Below are 16,062 nucleotides of genomic sequence, written 5' to 3' on the forward strand. Positions count from 1 at the left end.
GCAACAGCTTGTCCAGATCGGCACAGCATAAAGCATGGCAGGTCTGAAAATTTGTTTATAAATTAACAGTTTATTCTTGAGACAAAGCCTAGAATTCCTGTTTATAAGTGGATACAAACATTTAATATATTTGTTACATTTAACCTGGATACTTTCAATGTGATCCTTGTAAGTAAGGTTTTTGTCAAAAGCAAGTCCAAGATATTTCACTTTATCCTCCCACTTTAAATTTACCTCATTCATCTTTATAATGTGATGACTTTTTGGTTTAAGAAAATCAGCCCTTGGTTTGTGAGGGAAAATAATAAGTTGAGTTTTTGCAGCATTTGGAGTAATTTTCCATTCTTTCAAATAAGAATTGAAAATATCCAAGCTTTTTTGTAATCTTCTTGTGATGACACGAAGGCTTCTACCTTTGGCGGAGATGCTTGTATCATCAGCAAAAAGTGATTTCTGACATCCTGGGGGCAAATCAGGCAAGTCAGAAGTAAAAATATTGTATAAAATTGGACCCAAAATGCTTCCTTGAGGGACGCCGGCACGTACAGGTAGTTGATCAGATTTGCTATTCTGATAACATACCTGCAGAGTACGATCCGTCAAATAATTTTGGATAATCTTCACGATATAAATCGGAAAATTAAACCTTTTTAATTTCGCAATCAAACCTTTATGCCAAACACTGTCAAATGCTTTTTCTATGTCTAGAAGTGCAGCGCCAGTAGAATAGCCCTCAGATTTGTTGCTTCGAATCAAATTTGAAACTCTCAACAACTGATGAGTAGTTGAATGCCCAAGGCGAAATCCAAACTGCTCATCAGCGAAAATTGAATTTTCATTAATGTGCGTCATCATTCTATTAAGAATTATTCTTTCGAATAATTTACTAATAGATGAAAGCAAACTAATGGGCCGATAGCTTGAAGCTTCGGCAGGATTTTTGTCCGGTTTCAAAATCGGAACTACTTTGGCATTTTTCCAACTACTGGGAAAATATGCCAAATCAAAACATTTGTTGCAAATTTTGACCAAGCTACTTAAAGTTGCTTCAGGTAATTTTTTAATTAAAATGTAAAAAATGCCATCCTCACCAGGGGCTTTCATATTTTTAAATTTTTTGATAATAGATTTTATTTCATTCAGATCTGTATTAAAAACTTCATGTGATGAAAATTCTTGATCAACAATATTCTGAAATTCTATTGAAATTTGATCTTCAATAGGACTCAAAACATTTAAGTTGAAATTATGAGCACTCTCAAACTGCTGAGCAAGTTTTTGAGCTTTCTCCCCATTAGTTAATAGAATATTATCACCATCTTTTAAAGAAGGGATTGGTTTTTGAGGTTTCTTAAGAACCTTTGAAAGTTTCCAAAAAGGTTTGGAATAAGGTTTAATTTGTTCGACATCTCTTGCGAACTTTTCATTTCGCAGGAGAGTGAATCTGTGGTCAATAACCTTTTGCAAATCTTTTTGAATTCGCTTCAGTGCAGGATCACGAGAACGTTGATACTGTCTTCGGCGAACATTTTTCAGACGAATCAGAAGCTGAAGATCGTCATCAATAATGGGAGAATCAAATTTGACTTGGACTTTAGGAATAGCAATATTCCTAGCTTCCAAAATTGCATTAGTTAAAGATTCCAAGGCTGAATCAATATCAGCTTTGGTTTCTAAAACAAAATCATGATTTAAATTGTTCTCAATATGATGCTGATACCTGTCCCAAATAGCTTTGTGGTAATTAAACACAGAACTATTGGGTCTGGTAACTGCTTCATGAGAAAGTGAAAAAGTTACTGGAAGGTGATCAGAATCAAAATCAGCATGAGTCACTAAAGGACCACAATACTGACTTTGATTTGTCAAAACCAAATCAATTGTTGATGGATTTCTAACAGAAGAAAAGCAAGTTGGCCCATTCGGATATAAAACCGAATAAAGACCAGAAGTGCAATCTCTGAATAGAATTTTACCATTGGAATTTACTTTTGAATTATTCCAAGATTGGTGCTTGGCATTAAAATCACCGATGATCAAAAATCGAGATCTATGCCGAGTAAGTTTATTCAAGTCCCCTTTGAAATAATTTTTATTTTCCCCAGTGCATTGGAAAGGCAAATATGCAGCTGCAATCATAATTTTCCCAAAAGAAGTTTCAAGTTCAATGCCCAAACTTTCAATAACTTTTAACTTAAAGTCACGTAACGTGCTATAAGTCATACTACGGTGGATAACTATTGCAACTCCACCGCCATTTCGATTCATTCTGTTATTGGTTATAACTTTATAATCTGGATCACTTTTCAAATAAGTGCCAGTTTTTAAAAATGTTTCGGTTATAACAGCAACATGCACGTTATGAACTCGTAAAAAGTTGAAAAATTCATTTTCTTTCGCTTTTAAAGAGCGAGCATTAAAATTCATAATATTGATGGAATTACTTAGATCCATGATTAAACTTCAGGGTAAGAACAACATCATTCGCAAATTTTAATCCAATCTGGATAGCTTCCATCATGGATGTAGCATTACTCATTGTTTGAATCAAACCAAACAGTGAGTTTTGCAAAAAAGTCATTTTTTCAAACGTAACATCGCCGAGATCAGAAGATCCCAAAGCGTTGCCAGCAGAAACATTTTCAAATGAAATTTGAGGTACCTGCCCAATTTCAGGAATATTGGTAGAGGATTTAAAATTCGTGGATGAACCCGAACCCGAAACGACGTTGGCATAAGAAATGCCATTGCTGTTACCTAACTTTTCCACGGTAGGGGTATTGTTCGAGTGAGACAGCACGAACGTTTGATTTAAAGATGCAGGTACAACCTGACTTTGAGAAAATTTCGGTTTGGATTTCGGCTGATGCTTAGCACGAGAATCCAAAACCTTTTTTCTGATGGGGCAATCCCAGAAATTTGATTTGTGATTTCCACCACAATTTGCACATTTAAATTGGGTGACTTCTTTCACGGGACAATTGTCCTTGTCGTGAGAAGAATCCCCGCAAATCATGCATTTTGGAACCATGGCGCAATGATCAGTACCGTGACCGAATGCCTGGCAACGCCGGCACTGGGTCAGATTCTGGCCATTACCGCCATGTTTCTTAAAATGCTCCCACTTTACCCGTACATGGAACAAAAACTGAACTTTGTCCAAAAGTTTCAAATTGTTGATTTCATTTCTGTTGAAATGAATCAGATAAAATTGTGAAGTCAAACCAAAGCGAGAAATATTCCCGTTTGATTTTTTCTTCATTGGTATTACTTGGGATGGGGCAAAGCCAAGCAACACCTTAAGTTCGTTTTTGATCTCATCCACCGACAAGTCGTTGGAGAGACCTTTCAGGACCGCCTTGAATGGACGAGCATTCTTGGTCTCATACGTGTAGAAATTGTGTTTGTGGTTTTTCAAATAACCAACAAAAGTTTGGTGATCTTGTAAAGATTCCGTCAACAAGCGACATTCTCCTCTTCGACCAAGCTGGAACGAAACCTTCAAATTGCAAGTTTCCTTGCAATTCTTCAGTTGCGTTCGAAAGCTGGCCAAATCGGAGACGGAAGTCACTACAATTGGCGGAGCCTTTACTCGTTTCTCGACGGCAGAAGGCTCAGTACGAGGAGAAGGATCCTTGTCAACAGTTTCGGATAAAACACCGAAACCGTTTGCCAATGGAATTGGAGGATTGACCTCACTTTCAGAATCAGAATCAGACCTCAGAAGAGGCTGTTTTCTTTTTCTGTTTCCGTTAGCCGGTTTAGCGTTCAAACGCTTCACCGACGTAACGATCAAATCTTCAGAAGATTTGCGTTTACCTTTGTTTTGACGCATTTTGCAAGCAAAGTTCTCTTAAAAAGATGGCTTTGTTTGTGAAATACAACAAAATTTCAGGTGGGGTTAGTCTTGAAAAGACTGTTTAGAATTTTGGAAAGTAACTCAGGTAGTCTTTAAAAAGACTGTGAATTTTGTTTGAAATAACTCTGAGCTTAGGTAGTAAAAAATACCGCAGCTCTAGTGTCCGTTCACCTCGAAGGTTCGCAAGACACTGAACACTTATCGGGATTGTATATAAATTGCCGTGCCCTAGTCCGGAACGTTCCACCGGAAACGCATTAGCAAAGCCTCTGGTCCTCACCACTAGTCGGAGAGAGAGTGCGGTTAGAAGTGCCAACAAGTTTTTGGATCAGGATTCGGTCGTAATTGCCGGAAGCTCCACGTCACAGAGACTCTACACACCAAGAAGCACGGTCAGGCCTGCACCGGACGGCCGGACTAACGTGCCAAACGCATCCTTCTGCACTGGTGTTCCGCTGTTGAGCTGCTGCTGATGGACAGAGTCCAGGTCGAAAACATGGCTTGGTACTACAGAGTACGGTAGAGCCTCTAGCCCACCCTCCCACAGCCTATCTGATCCGACACACATTAAGAGACTTTTGTCTCTCTATTATAAGTCGTCCATTGCATGTCAATAGATGGATAATGATGATCCCTGCTGCTGCACACCGGACGAAACGTCTGGTCCCGAACTGCAGCCAGCACATCTCTCGTTGATGATAATGCCCCTGGTGCACTGACCAGAGCGTAGTAGTACAGTGCAGGTCGGACTGGCCGGACCTTTTGCCAGGGCATCTCTTCGTATATTAAGTGCGAGTGATGGTGTAGCAAAATTGCATACAAAGCGTCTCCAAATGATGTGGAAATTACGGCATGTCGTAGAGTCTCGGACAGCTTTTCGGGGCCATATCAGGATATCGTGTACTCTCAGTGTATTAGGACGTGCTTTGTGACATAGTCGGAAGGGGGGCTGGCTGTCGGGACAGGAGGTTTCTTTCCCGCCGAGTTGGCAAGTTTTTCTCCTCCTATCACTCGGGGTACTCTCTGTGGATCATCAATTATTCGAAACATGTTGGCCGAACCCGCCACTTCTCCCGAAAGTCCTCCAACCTCCTGGGGCTGGGATCTGAAAAGCCCGGGGACAGCGTTCTCCATCATATTGTCGACAGAGATAATTGACCGATAGACAGCTGTTAAATCTCTGCTTTATTGATTTTCCAAGAGCTGACTAACGACTACTGACGGCTGGTTCGTATGGTTTTTCAATTTTCCAATGTAAGTTTTGCATCCAGTGTGTGTGGTCACTGTTAACGGACTGTTTAAATCTGATAGGAACACTATAATTGCTGTGATAATTAGACTGCATGCAAACTAGTTTGGGTGCAAATGACTTTTTTCAGATTGATGATAAGATTGTGTTAAATTTCTACTCATAGTACTGTAGCTCAATCGATAAACACAAAACTCTAAAAAGTTACAGTCAGTATTTAACATTTTGTAGCAAATTTATTAAACAGCAATAAAAAAAACACAAACATGTGTTTGCAATCTTCTTGAGCATAATAAGTGTTGATAATACTTTGATACAACACAACCACGTCAAAAAATATCGCCAATATAAACACACGTGGTCCGTATGTTCGATGAGCAAACAAGCTTCGAATATCGAACGTTCGTGCACTCGCAAACATTGGCCCAAAGTCAAAATTAATACCAACAGCTTTGCTCAATCCAATCCAACAGCAAGCACGTCCGGCACGTGTATCCATTCCCGACCCCTTAATATTATAATCAATTTGTCCCCGCACTCTAATTAGCTACATCAACTCCCCCACGCAATCTGCCAAGAAATAGTACAAACAACCCGTAACAATACTTACTTGAGCCGATGCGTTCCCGCCAGGCGATCGGATTCGTGACCAGACCCTGCAGGCCGGGCCAGTAGAGGTGCGTCCGCTCGACCAGCTGCCCGGAGTGGGCCTTCAGCGGCGAGCCGTGACTTTGGGACAGATACTGGGCCATGTTGGCGGCGGCCGCGACGGCAGCCGAGAAGCGGGGCATTCCACCTGAGGGAGAAGTTTGGGAATGAGATATGAATGGGTTTAATATTACATGAAACTATTTAGACATCATCCAATATTTTAAAAAATCATAAAAAAAAACTATAATTGATCACATCCTTTTGTTTTTTCAAGCAAACTATTGTTTGTTGCATCGGCCAACTGCAAATTTTAATAAATTATTTTGAATAAAAACATTGACCCCATAAATCCACTAATTCGGATCTCTTTTTTTCTTAGAGAAGTATCAAAAAAATCAAATTATTCACTCTACAGGGTGCTTTTTACACCTAAGCTTCCATCCACCCCAGGGAGACTTAGAGAAGTATGCAAACTTGAAATTTCTCCGAGAATGCTCATTTTCAATAAAAAAAATGTTATATTTATATAAATATTCAATCATATTCACCTCAGTTCACCGTAGATTAAATTACACAAATCACTATACTCAGTAACAATTTTGTGCCATGTTATGTGTAATAAAGATTGTGTATATAGCAGTTTCATCAATTAAAAAAAAACAGTCCATATGAAAGTTTAATACACGATTTAAGAATAGATTAAAATTGATCTGGAGGTTCCTCAGCCTTTGGTAATAGGCGATTTTCCACAAAAACTAAAAATCATAACTTAGCACCGTTTTATCCAATTTAACTCCGGGTCAGCCAAACAATTTTAAAGGTCGTATGAAACATTAAAATGTGGTGTTGAGGGTGCAAACAATTTATAAAATAGGAGATTTTACCTCATCCGGGCCCAAGCTACAGACCGACCCAGACACCACTGACCCCGACTGCGTAATTCTACAAACGTTTGTAGAATTACGATGTCAGGGTCAGTGGTAACCGGGTGACATTGATATGTTGAGATTTTTTTTAGTTACTCTCAAAGTGTCATGCTTTTCTCAATTAAATTGAGTTTGAATCGGAATACGGACTGCTTTTTAAGTTTCTTTGGACAATTTTACACTAAGAACAGTCAAAATAGTTTCTTTAAGTAACAAGTTTTAAGTGTTTTTGAAACAGAATTGAAAAATATCTTCAGATTTATAGGCATTTTCAGTACAACATGTTTATAGTAAAAAATAATAAATCTTGCTGCAAAATTGGTTTTGGTGGCAACAAAATTAGATATTTTTATGGAAATATCAATGTCTAATAAATTTTAATCAAATATGGAACTTTTTATCTGCTTAGTTTAAAATTTCTAAGTTAAACAAGCATATAAATGTAAGATTTTCAAATCAAACATCAAATAAAATCTTACGAACGATCAATTTGACTTAATTTATTCAATTTGCTCATTATTAGGCTGAAATTTGTAAACAAAAACACAGTAACTATCAAAGTCACTCCGGTTTTCGAAATATTAATTTAACAAAACTATTTTTTAAAGCACTATTGAATGAAACTTTTTTGAAAAAACATACATGGACAATGTCCATGTCGGCCCCGGCAAAATCAAATGGCGTCTCGGGCGTCGCGAGGTGCGACGCATATCTTTTTTGCCGGGGACGATTTTTCGAAAAAATGCCAAACTTTGAAGGTCTGTACCGAGCTTCAGGGTGCTCCAAACTTCAATGTTATATGTACCAAAAGATGCGCAAGGATCTGGCCTACACGCCAGTGATGTTTTTGGTAAACGCATTGGTGGCCAAAGTGCCTCAAAAATAGACATTTTTGAAATAAAGTATTTTTACGGGTTAAATCCCATTTAAAATTAAAGGGCGGAGCGCCAGCTCCTGTTACGTCTGCTCATATTTGGGATTTGGGCTCAGTATGCCCATCGGAACAAACCACTGAATGCCCGACAAAAAGTCAATTTTGTTACACTCTAATGTACATTGTGTGGCCTACCTCAGTATATGCTTTAGAAATATAAATCTTGAGACAAGTCTTACCGTTCGAATAATATTTGAAAAATAAATTGAGATCCTATCAATGCCACCCCTGTTTACGAAACATTTTAAGCCATTGCAAATATTTTTCAAAGTTTTCAAAGAGAACCCAAGGATTTATGTTATCACTCAGTGTATCTTGCTCAAGCTTTGTTTTGTTATGTTTGGAATGCATTAAGGGATTACATACATGTAAATCGGCAAAAATGTCAGAGGTTGGTTTGGGCACACACTTAAACTTTTTTCAAAATCCAGGGCATTAAAATATACATTTTCATCTATTAACAAAACAAATTTAAAGATATTAGGTTGAATCATTGCCGAGATATCGCTATTTGAAGTTAGCAGTTTCAAAAAATGGGTGCCACGATATCTCAACATTGCTTTGACCAAATCGGCTCAAAATTTTGGTGAAGACTCGTTAAACCGGTCCCGTGTGCATGAGGAAGGCCGATTTTCAAAAAGTTTATTTAAAAAAGACATTTTTTTTTCTTTTTTTCATACAAAAAATCGCCAGTTTTTGATTTTTGTGTTTTTTGAAAACTCAAAATTTTAAAATCGGGCTTCGTCATGCCCACGGGATATGTCTTGGGAGTCTTCACCCAAAATTTCAGCCAGTTTAGTCCGTCCCATCTCGAGATATCGTGGCACTCGTAAATCAACTTGGTGTTCAGAGAAAAACGCTCAGAAAGTTAGCCAGTTTGCTTTGCGCATGGCAAAATTCTGAGGTTAATTTGTCTCTAACTCAGTTAAATCATGAAATATCTTCATGAAACTTTCAAGAGTGATTGAAAATCATCTTTTAAGTGGATTTAATAAATTTTCTGTAATATGAAATTTTGTTATTTTCTACATGTATTTAACCCCATAAATACTAGAAAGCACATGAAACCAAATCTGACCTCAAGTTAGAAATGTATTTAGTGTTCCAGAAAATACAGATACTTTGCGGGCAAGCGTGGTTTCATGGACCCAATCTCAAACTTCACCCGATCCCAGCTTTTTTTGATCTATTTTGACAAAACCAGAGTAACGCACCAAAATAGTCCCTACCTCCTAAGGCATTCAACTGGGCACTGGTGACCGGCGGTGGTCGCGACAGAATCGTGTCAATCCCGTGCGGGTTGGGCGCTCCGGCACCGTTGCCTCCAACGGCGGTTTGGTGCGACGGATACTGCGTTTGTGGCGATACCGTCTGCACCGGACTGCCCCCCTGCTGCTGCTGGGCCGCTTTCATCTCGGTCATCGAGTGTAACGCGGCCAACGGCGGCCCCAGCAGGCTCATCTGCAGCTTGTGGTCCAGCATGTCCGATATCGTGTGCGACTTTGACTTTAGGTGGTTATTGTTGTTGATAAGGTTGTTGTTGTTTGGGATGCTGGAACCGTTGTTGTTGTTATTGTTTGGGGTGTAGGTTCCGCTGTTGGGGGTTGGCGTCAGATGGTTGGTATTGCCGCCGTGGGATAGGTTTTCCGGACTTCGGGATCCTACACTGTCGTTGTGGGGACTGTGGTACCCGGGAAGGTCGTCCTTGTTTTGACTAGAATAGGAGCGGGAGCTTTCGACGGGACTACACGTGTCCTGCCGTTTGTCGCGGATGTCGGAGCTGTCCGAGTTGTAGTTTATCCTTCCACTGGGGCTGTTTTCACGACTCAGGATGTTCACCTCGTCGTCTTTGTTGTGCTCGTTATAATTCAGGTTGTCTTGACTCTCGGGGTATTCTGGTTTCTTTTGGTAACAGTACGCGTCCAGATTCGTGTCTCGATTTGGGCTGGAGTTGCCAAGGTACAGGTTGACCGGGCTTCCGTCGCCGTTTGCACGGAAGCCTTGGCTGAGATTCAGCAGACTGTTGCCGTTGAGTTGAGGTATGTGCTGCTGGATCGGAGCCGGCGGTACATTCGCCGGATCGTACACGGACGGATCGCGGAAGCCAAAGTTGTTACCAAAATTAAATCCATGCGTGCCGAGCAAGCCGGGAGACCTGAACGCCGCCAGGTTAAATGAGTTTCCGGTACAGTCCGAACGCGAAAAGCCAGCAAGATGCTGCTGAGGCGCACCTCCACCGTAGCTCGACGGCACTGCCAGTGGTCCCGCTTTTGGGCTTTCGTTGCCCAGGTCCGTCAGGTATTGACTACCCAGATTGACCGATTTTCCGTGAAACGAATCACTTTCAAACCCCGATTGCAATCACTTGCCACTCTTATCACTGTGACGGTTTTTTAATTTGAACCACAATAATGTAATTTCGTCTACAATCTTCTCCGTTCTGATAAACACTTTTAAATGACTCTCTTCCGAAGGTTACAATCACGGGAAGACTCACATGCACACTATACACCTGTTATCAGCGAGCGATAACTAGCAATTCGATCAACGTGTTTTCAATCACCTATTGATACACTCCGAGAAAAAATATCCCGCACGCGCGTCCGATTCACTAGGCCTAACGTAAGCGAATGGTTCCAGGCTCCAAAATCCGGCAACCGGAAAGAACGCTCCGAGAATTGATTTCAAATGACCTGCCTGCCGACTTTTGCTGTCGCGAGCTATTGTTGCGCTTTTGTCATGCCGCCGTTCAATACTCCAATACGTGTATGCTCTTCTCTCCCAGCGTATTGCTCTCGCCTCCCTCTCACTCACTCACACACTTGCCGCTGCTACTCCGGAATCAACACGCATTTAATCGCGACAACACACAATAATCGTCGTCAATTATGCTTTCTTTTCTCTCGCCGACGCAAATTCCCGACCAGACCGACCGATTCAGCGGTAGAACGTCATGTGCTTGTGCTATGCTCGACACCTACTGTAGCTCGCAGCCTCCGGAAAGATGGCTCTGCCAGCCAGTTAGCTTGCCCTCTAGTGGTATTGGTGAGATCTCCGTAACAGCGCGTGCCTCATGTATCGCTGTAGAAGCGTGAAGCATGGAACTGAAAAGTGCATCAAAGCCACGCCCATCGATTAAAAAAGGATAAAAAGGTGGAGCATATAAGAGCACCTCGCGAAGGAGAGCAAGAGCAAGCAATACACCAAATCTCTCTCGCTCGACTCTCAACGACCAAGCACCGTGAAACACAATGGAGTCGCGCCAGTCAATGTGTAAGTTCATTATTATCGTTCCTTCTCGTTCCGATTAATGGTCCCCGTTCTCTCCCTCTCTCTGACTTCAAACACGGTGGGCGCTCGTTGAAGAAAGCAACTCACGTCGAACGCGGTGAAATGAACCCATTCTTGGTGATTCTTCTATTTATCTTTTTTCAACCTAGCCTCTACATCGTGTATGACTGGGTGTGTGTGTCTGAGTGTGGAGAATTTCATTTTATAATAATCTTCTGCCCCCGTCGTACAAACACGGCGAGGAAAGATTCTATTTCACATTAGTAACTCCCTCGCGACCACCCAGCCGATTTTGCCACCATCACCACCACCCAGGTTCAGGTTACGAGCTATGTACAACGCGTGGATTGTCCTGGTAGGGAGTTGGACGAGAAGAGAGTTAATGGGCTTCTCTATTTTCGATTCGTTTTTACTCATTTTCTATACAACGCAATAATGAGGTTCCCGACTATAGCACTGTTGCTGGTGGAGTTTCAAGTGAATGGAATTGGGGTGGTATCTTCTGTACATAAAGAACTATAATTTTGTAATTTCTAGCGCAAGTCAATTGGAATTGATGGAATCAGAAACATAGCTCGATTTAGTGTGGTGACTTTTTAGGTTTACTAAGGTTTATTATTGTTTGTTCTATATTTTTGCTAAAGAAGGTAATCGTCCCATACTTAGCAATAATACAAAAAAATGCCAAAATTAATCAATCAAATCAAATACTGTTATTTCAGATTATTTTTTTTTTAATTTATGCATAAAGAAATAGCATCAATAAACAATTGTTTTAGTCCCCTTCTGAAGCACTTAAACAAAAAAAATGAAACAGAAAAAACGATAACAAAACCCCAGAATTTCTCAAAGTAATTAAAACTATTACCAAAAAAACGGCGATGGGAATTTTAACTTTTTGACAAGTTTACGAAATAGAGTGTCCAATTTCCCGGGGTTACAAATTTCCCGGGAAACGGGAAATTTTCAACCAATTTCCCGGGAAATTTTAAATATATTGAAAATTGTTCTGGACTTGGTTCTGAATAATATTATGCATCAAAATTGTATAGGACAGCGACTTTAATGGTTAAAATAAGTGTGAAAATCAATCAACAACTTGACTTTTTTTTTCAAATTAAAAAAATATCAGGGATTTTTTGATTGGAAGTTTTTTTTTATCAAAGTGTTAAGACAGTGAGTAAAATAAATCCATACTCTACAATCATAAAATTTGTTTTGAACTTGCCTCTGTGACCAGTTTGAGAGAGTGTGGTTTGACACATAAATTTGAAATAAAAAAAAATGCAGAAATTATGTTTTTCATGATAAATAACTTTTCTAAAACAAATCATACTGGTTTCAAAATGGTAAAGCTTTAAGCATTTCCATGGTCATGGTAAACATACATGTAAAAAAAATATCTATTCTACTTTGGCAGTAAGGGGTTAATTTATTTTTGTAACGAAATAACACCAATAATTCTGTAAAAAACATACCTACATTGTAGTAAATCATATTCATTAGGCAAGATATTTCCAGTTGCTTCAGAAATTAATAATATCATAAATAAATGTTGATATCAAAATTTCTGATAATCTGATATATGTATAAACTAAACTTTAAATTTAATTGAACAAAATCATGTTGAGTTCCTTCATATGATATTTTTTTCAGAGAATTTTCAAAAAAATTGTTCCTAAAGGTTTAGAAAATGTATACTACCGCTTGAATTTCGGGAATTCCCGGGAAAATTTACAAATTTCCCGGGAAACGGGAAATATTGTTTCCGGGAAATCCCGGGACGGGAAATTGGACGCTCTACTACGAAACAATGGACTTGCAGACTTGCAGTGGAGCAATTATCTGAATCAATTATCAACGATTATTGTTTGGATTTTTGATTAATTTGTACACCCAAAATTCAGAGTCGAGATAATCGTTCTCTCAAAATTTATTGAGGGCTCAGTGCCAAAATCGATAGAATAATGGTACCAACTCACACCATCATAACAAATGAGTTCATTCGTTAGTTGAATCAATAAATCTCCAACAAGTGTCATACATCGACTTCTGACTTCTCCTTGGTCACCAAGCTGTGGTGGCCGAGGCAGCTAAGTCATTGGATTGGTTTGTCAAAGGTCTCTGGTTCGATTCCCGTTGTCGACACTTTTGGGTTTTTGTTTGACGGATGAACTTTTTTTGCAAATGAACCTCGAGAGAATAGTTCTATCGCCCATCTCGAGCTGTGTTCTCTGCGTCCGTGAATGGTACCACTATTCTCTCGACTCGAGACCATCATTCTCTCGGACTAGCGCTGCCAGTTTTGGGTGTATGATTGATCAATCTCTCATTGTTTGCACATTTTTTTCATATTCTTGGTAATCTTTTAGTTGAAAGCAATAATCACCACAAAATGGATAATAAGACTCAGCTGAAAAGAACTCCACAAAAATCTGTTATGTACTTCAAAAGAACCTTTTGTAACTTTATCATTCACCAAAAATAAAAAATGTAAAATATGTTTTATAAGAAATAAACAACAACAAACTTCTATGTTCTATTTTCTTCTCCACGAAACTATCTATTTCGTATTTAGATATAGAATAACAATGAAACAAAATAACTTAGTCATATAGAAATTTTAATATGACAAACAATGCATTTTTCGGAGCTATGATACACCCAAAACTGGCAGCGCTAGTCCGAGAGAATGATGGTCTCGAGTCGAGAGAATAGTGGTACCATTCACGGACGCAGAGAACACAGCTCGAGATGGGCGATAGAACTATTCTCTCGAGGTTCATTTGCAAAAAAAGTTCATCCGTCAAACAAAAACCCAAAAGTGTCGACAACGGGAATCGAACCAGAGACCTTTGACAAACCAATCCAATGACTTAGCTGCCTCGGCCACCACAGCTTGGTGACCAAGGAGAAGTCAGAAGTCGATGTATGACACTTGTTGGAGATTTATTGATTCAACTAACGAATGAACTCATTTGTTATGATGGTGTGAGTTGGTACCATTATTCTATCGATTTTGGCACTGAGCCCTCAATAAATTTTGAGAGAACGATTATCTCGACTCTGAATTTTGGGTGTAGAAGACTGTCCTATTTTATTAGACAACGCTTACTTTTTTTCAAAAATGAGGCTAATTAAAATTTTTATTTAAAGTTTTTGTTTTTCGGCTTAGGTCAACGACGACAAAAAAACAAATTAACTGAATTCCAAATTTCGTGCATAATTTCAAAATATTGAAAGAAAAAAGTATCACAAAATGACAGTTATGCTACTGTCAATTACTTGAACTTATCAATGAATTTACTGAAATAATTTTATCTAAGATTTTCAGTCTTTTTCTGATCTGTGACCCAAAAATTCAAAATTTCCGAAAACGTATGAGTGTTCTATTCAAATAAAAATGCAATAAATGACGTTTTGCAATTCCACATAGTTTACAATCAAACAGGCCTAATTGTTGTTACCCCTTATTGTGTTAGGATTTTTTTTAATTATATTCAAAATTTGCAACAATTGTCCACAGTTGAGCAATTCTAGCCCAAAACAGGATTTTTAGGTACTTTTTTTCTCGACCTTCTCCGATTTGAATGAAACTTTGAAGACTTGTTATCCTACGGTCAAAGACAATCTTATGGGAAATCGGACGAGCTTTCCGGTAATAATATTTACGAGACTGAAAAACCAAGTCTGTCATATAGAAATTATCAAAAACCATCAAAAAACCATTTTTTCAACATTTTTATTTTTAAAGCCGCTGTAACTCCACAAGGATTGGACTTAGGACAGTGGTCAATATGGAGACTTTTATGTAAAATTGTCCGGAAATCGATTCCCGTATTCGGTTTTTAATAATTTTGCCGTTTAGGCCACTTTTCAAAAAAAATAGTTTCAGTAAATGATTTTTGTATTTTTTAGGTAAGTTGCTCCATCTGTTTTTTTTTTTTTTTTGCTCCATCCTGCATTTTTCGTGAGTCTTTTTGTAACAACTTAGGCTATTTTCACAAAAATTTGGAACGAATAAAAAACGTGGGCTCACCTTCAAATTTGACTTTCAAACTTTAAAATCAACAAATCTCTTAAAAGAGGCGTTTTTTTTCTTTCAGTTTTTTTATTCGGAAAGCCCGTCTAATTTCCTACAAATTTGTCTTTGACCACTTTTTTTACAACCGATTCCCTATTTGACATGGAGTTGTTAAACTTATATACCGTGATAAGTTTAAGTAATGATATCTTCAATTTTTTTTTTTTGAAGCACGACGATGGGAGCCAAGAACTTCGAAATGTCAAAAAATATGAAGATATGACTAATTATTTTTGTTTAAAACCATTGCACAGTGGGTGAAATGGATCCCAAAATCGGACTTAATTGAACGCGGCTGGTTCCCTGGTATGAAACATAGTGTTTCTTATGTTAAAAAAATCTGGGGAATCTATTGGTGATGGTTTTATCCACCGCACGAAACGGCAAAGGGTCCATTTCGCCACGATTCCCTATTTTTTTACATTTTTTCTTGAAAATCGGTCTGTATTTAGAGCGGAGGCTTTATGCGGCCATCCAAAATACACTTAAGTTATGTGAAAATGTCCCAGGAATCCAGTAAAATAACCACTTGCACCGCAAAAATCATCTAGGGTCCATTTAACCCCAATTCCGCTATAAATGCATTTTTGGCTGTTTTCAAATGTAAGGCCACATTTTAAAAATCTGAAAGTATTTTTATCGTAAAGATCAGACAATTTTACATTAGAATAAAATATAAAAAACTAAATAAAAAATAAAAAAAAATAAAAAAAAGAGATAAAAAGATTGAAGAATCATTTTTGGGCCAATTTTCCCAAACGCAGAATAAACTGCCTTTTACATAATTTTTATTTTTATCAACATAAATGTGTAAAACTATCAAGTGCAAATAGTCATTCTTATGTAAAATTGTCTGATCTTTACGATAAAAATATTTTCAGTTTTGTAAAATCCGACCTAACATTTGAAAATGGCCAAAAATGCTTTTATATCGGAATTGGGGTTAAATGGACCCTAGATGATTTTTGCGGTGCAAGTGGTTATTTTTATTGGATTTCTGGGATATTTTCACATAAGTTAAGTGCATTTTGGATGGCCGCATAAAGCCTCCGCTCTACTTACAGACCG

The 16,062-nt window shown here is 38.5% G+C and overlaps 1 protein-coding gene across 1 annotated transcript in view; it reads right to left on the reverse strand.

Annotated features, from left to right (window-relative positions):
• The window catches only part of LOC120425660 (homeobox protein 10), a 100,400-nt gene that overhangs the window by 71,129 nt on the left and 13,209 nt on the right, over positions 1–16,062 (reverse strand). The window contains exons 2-3 of the mRNA XM_052709945.1: positions 8,849–9,982; positions 5,719–5,904 (exon numbers count right to left, since the gene is read on the reverse strand). Of these exons, the coding sequence (XP_052565905.1) occupies positions 5,719–5,904; positions 8,849–9,982 (1,320 nt within the window). The remainder of the gene's footprint in view (positions 1–5,718; positions 5,905–8,848; positions 9,983–16,062) is intronic.

Source organism: Culex pipiens, chromosome 3 (assembly GCF_016801865.2).
Source record: "Culex pipiens pallens isolate TS chromosome 3, TS_CPP_V2, whole genome shotgun sequence".
Taxonomy (NCBI): Eukaryota; Metazoa; Arthropoda; class Insecta; order Diptera; family Culicidae; genus Culex; species Culex pipiens.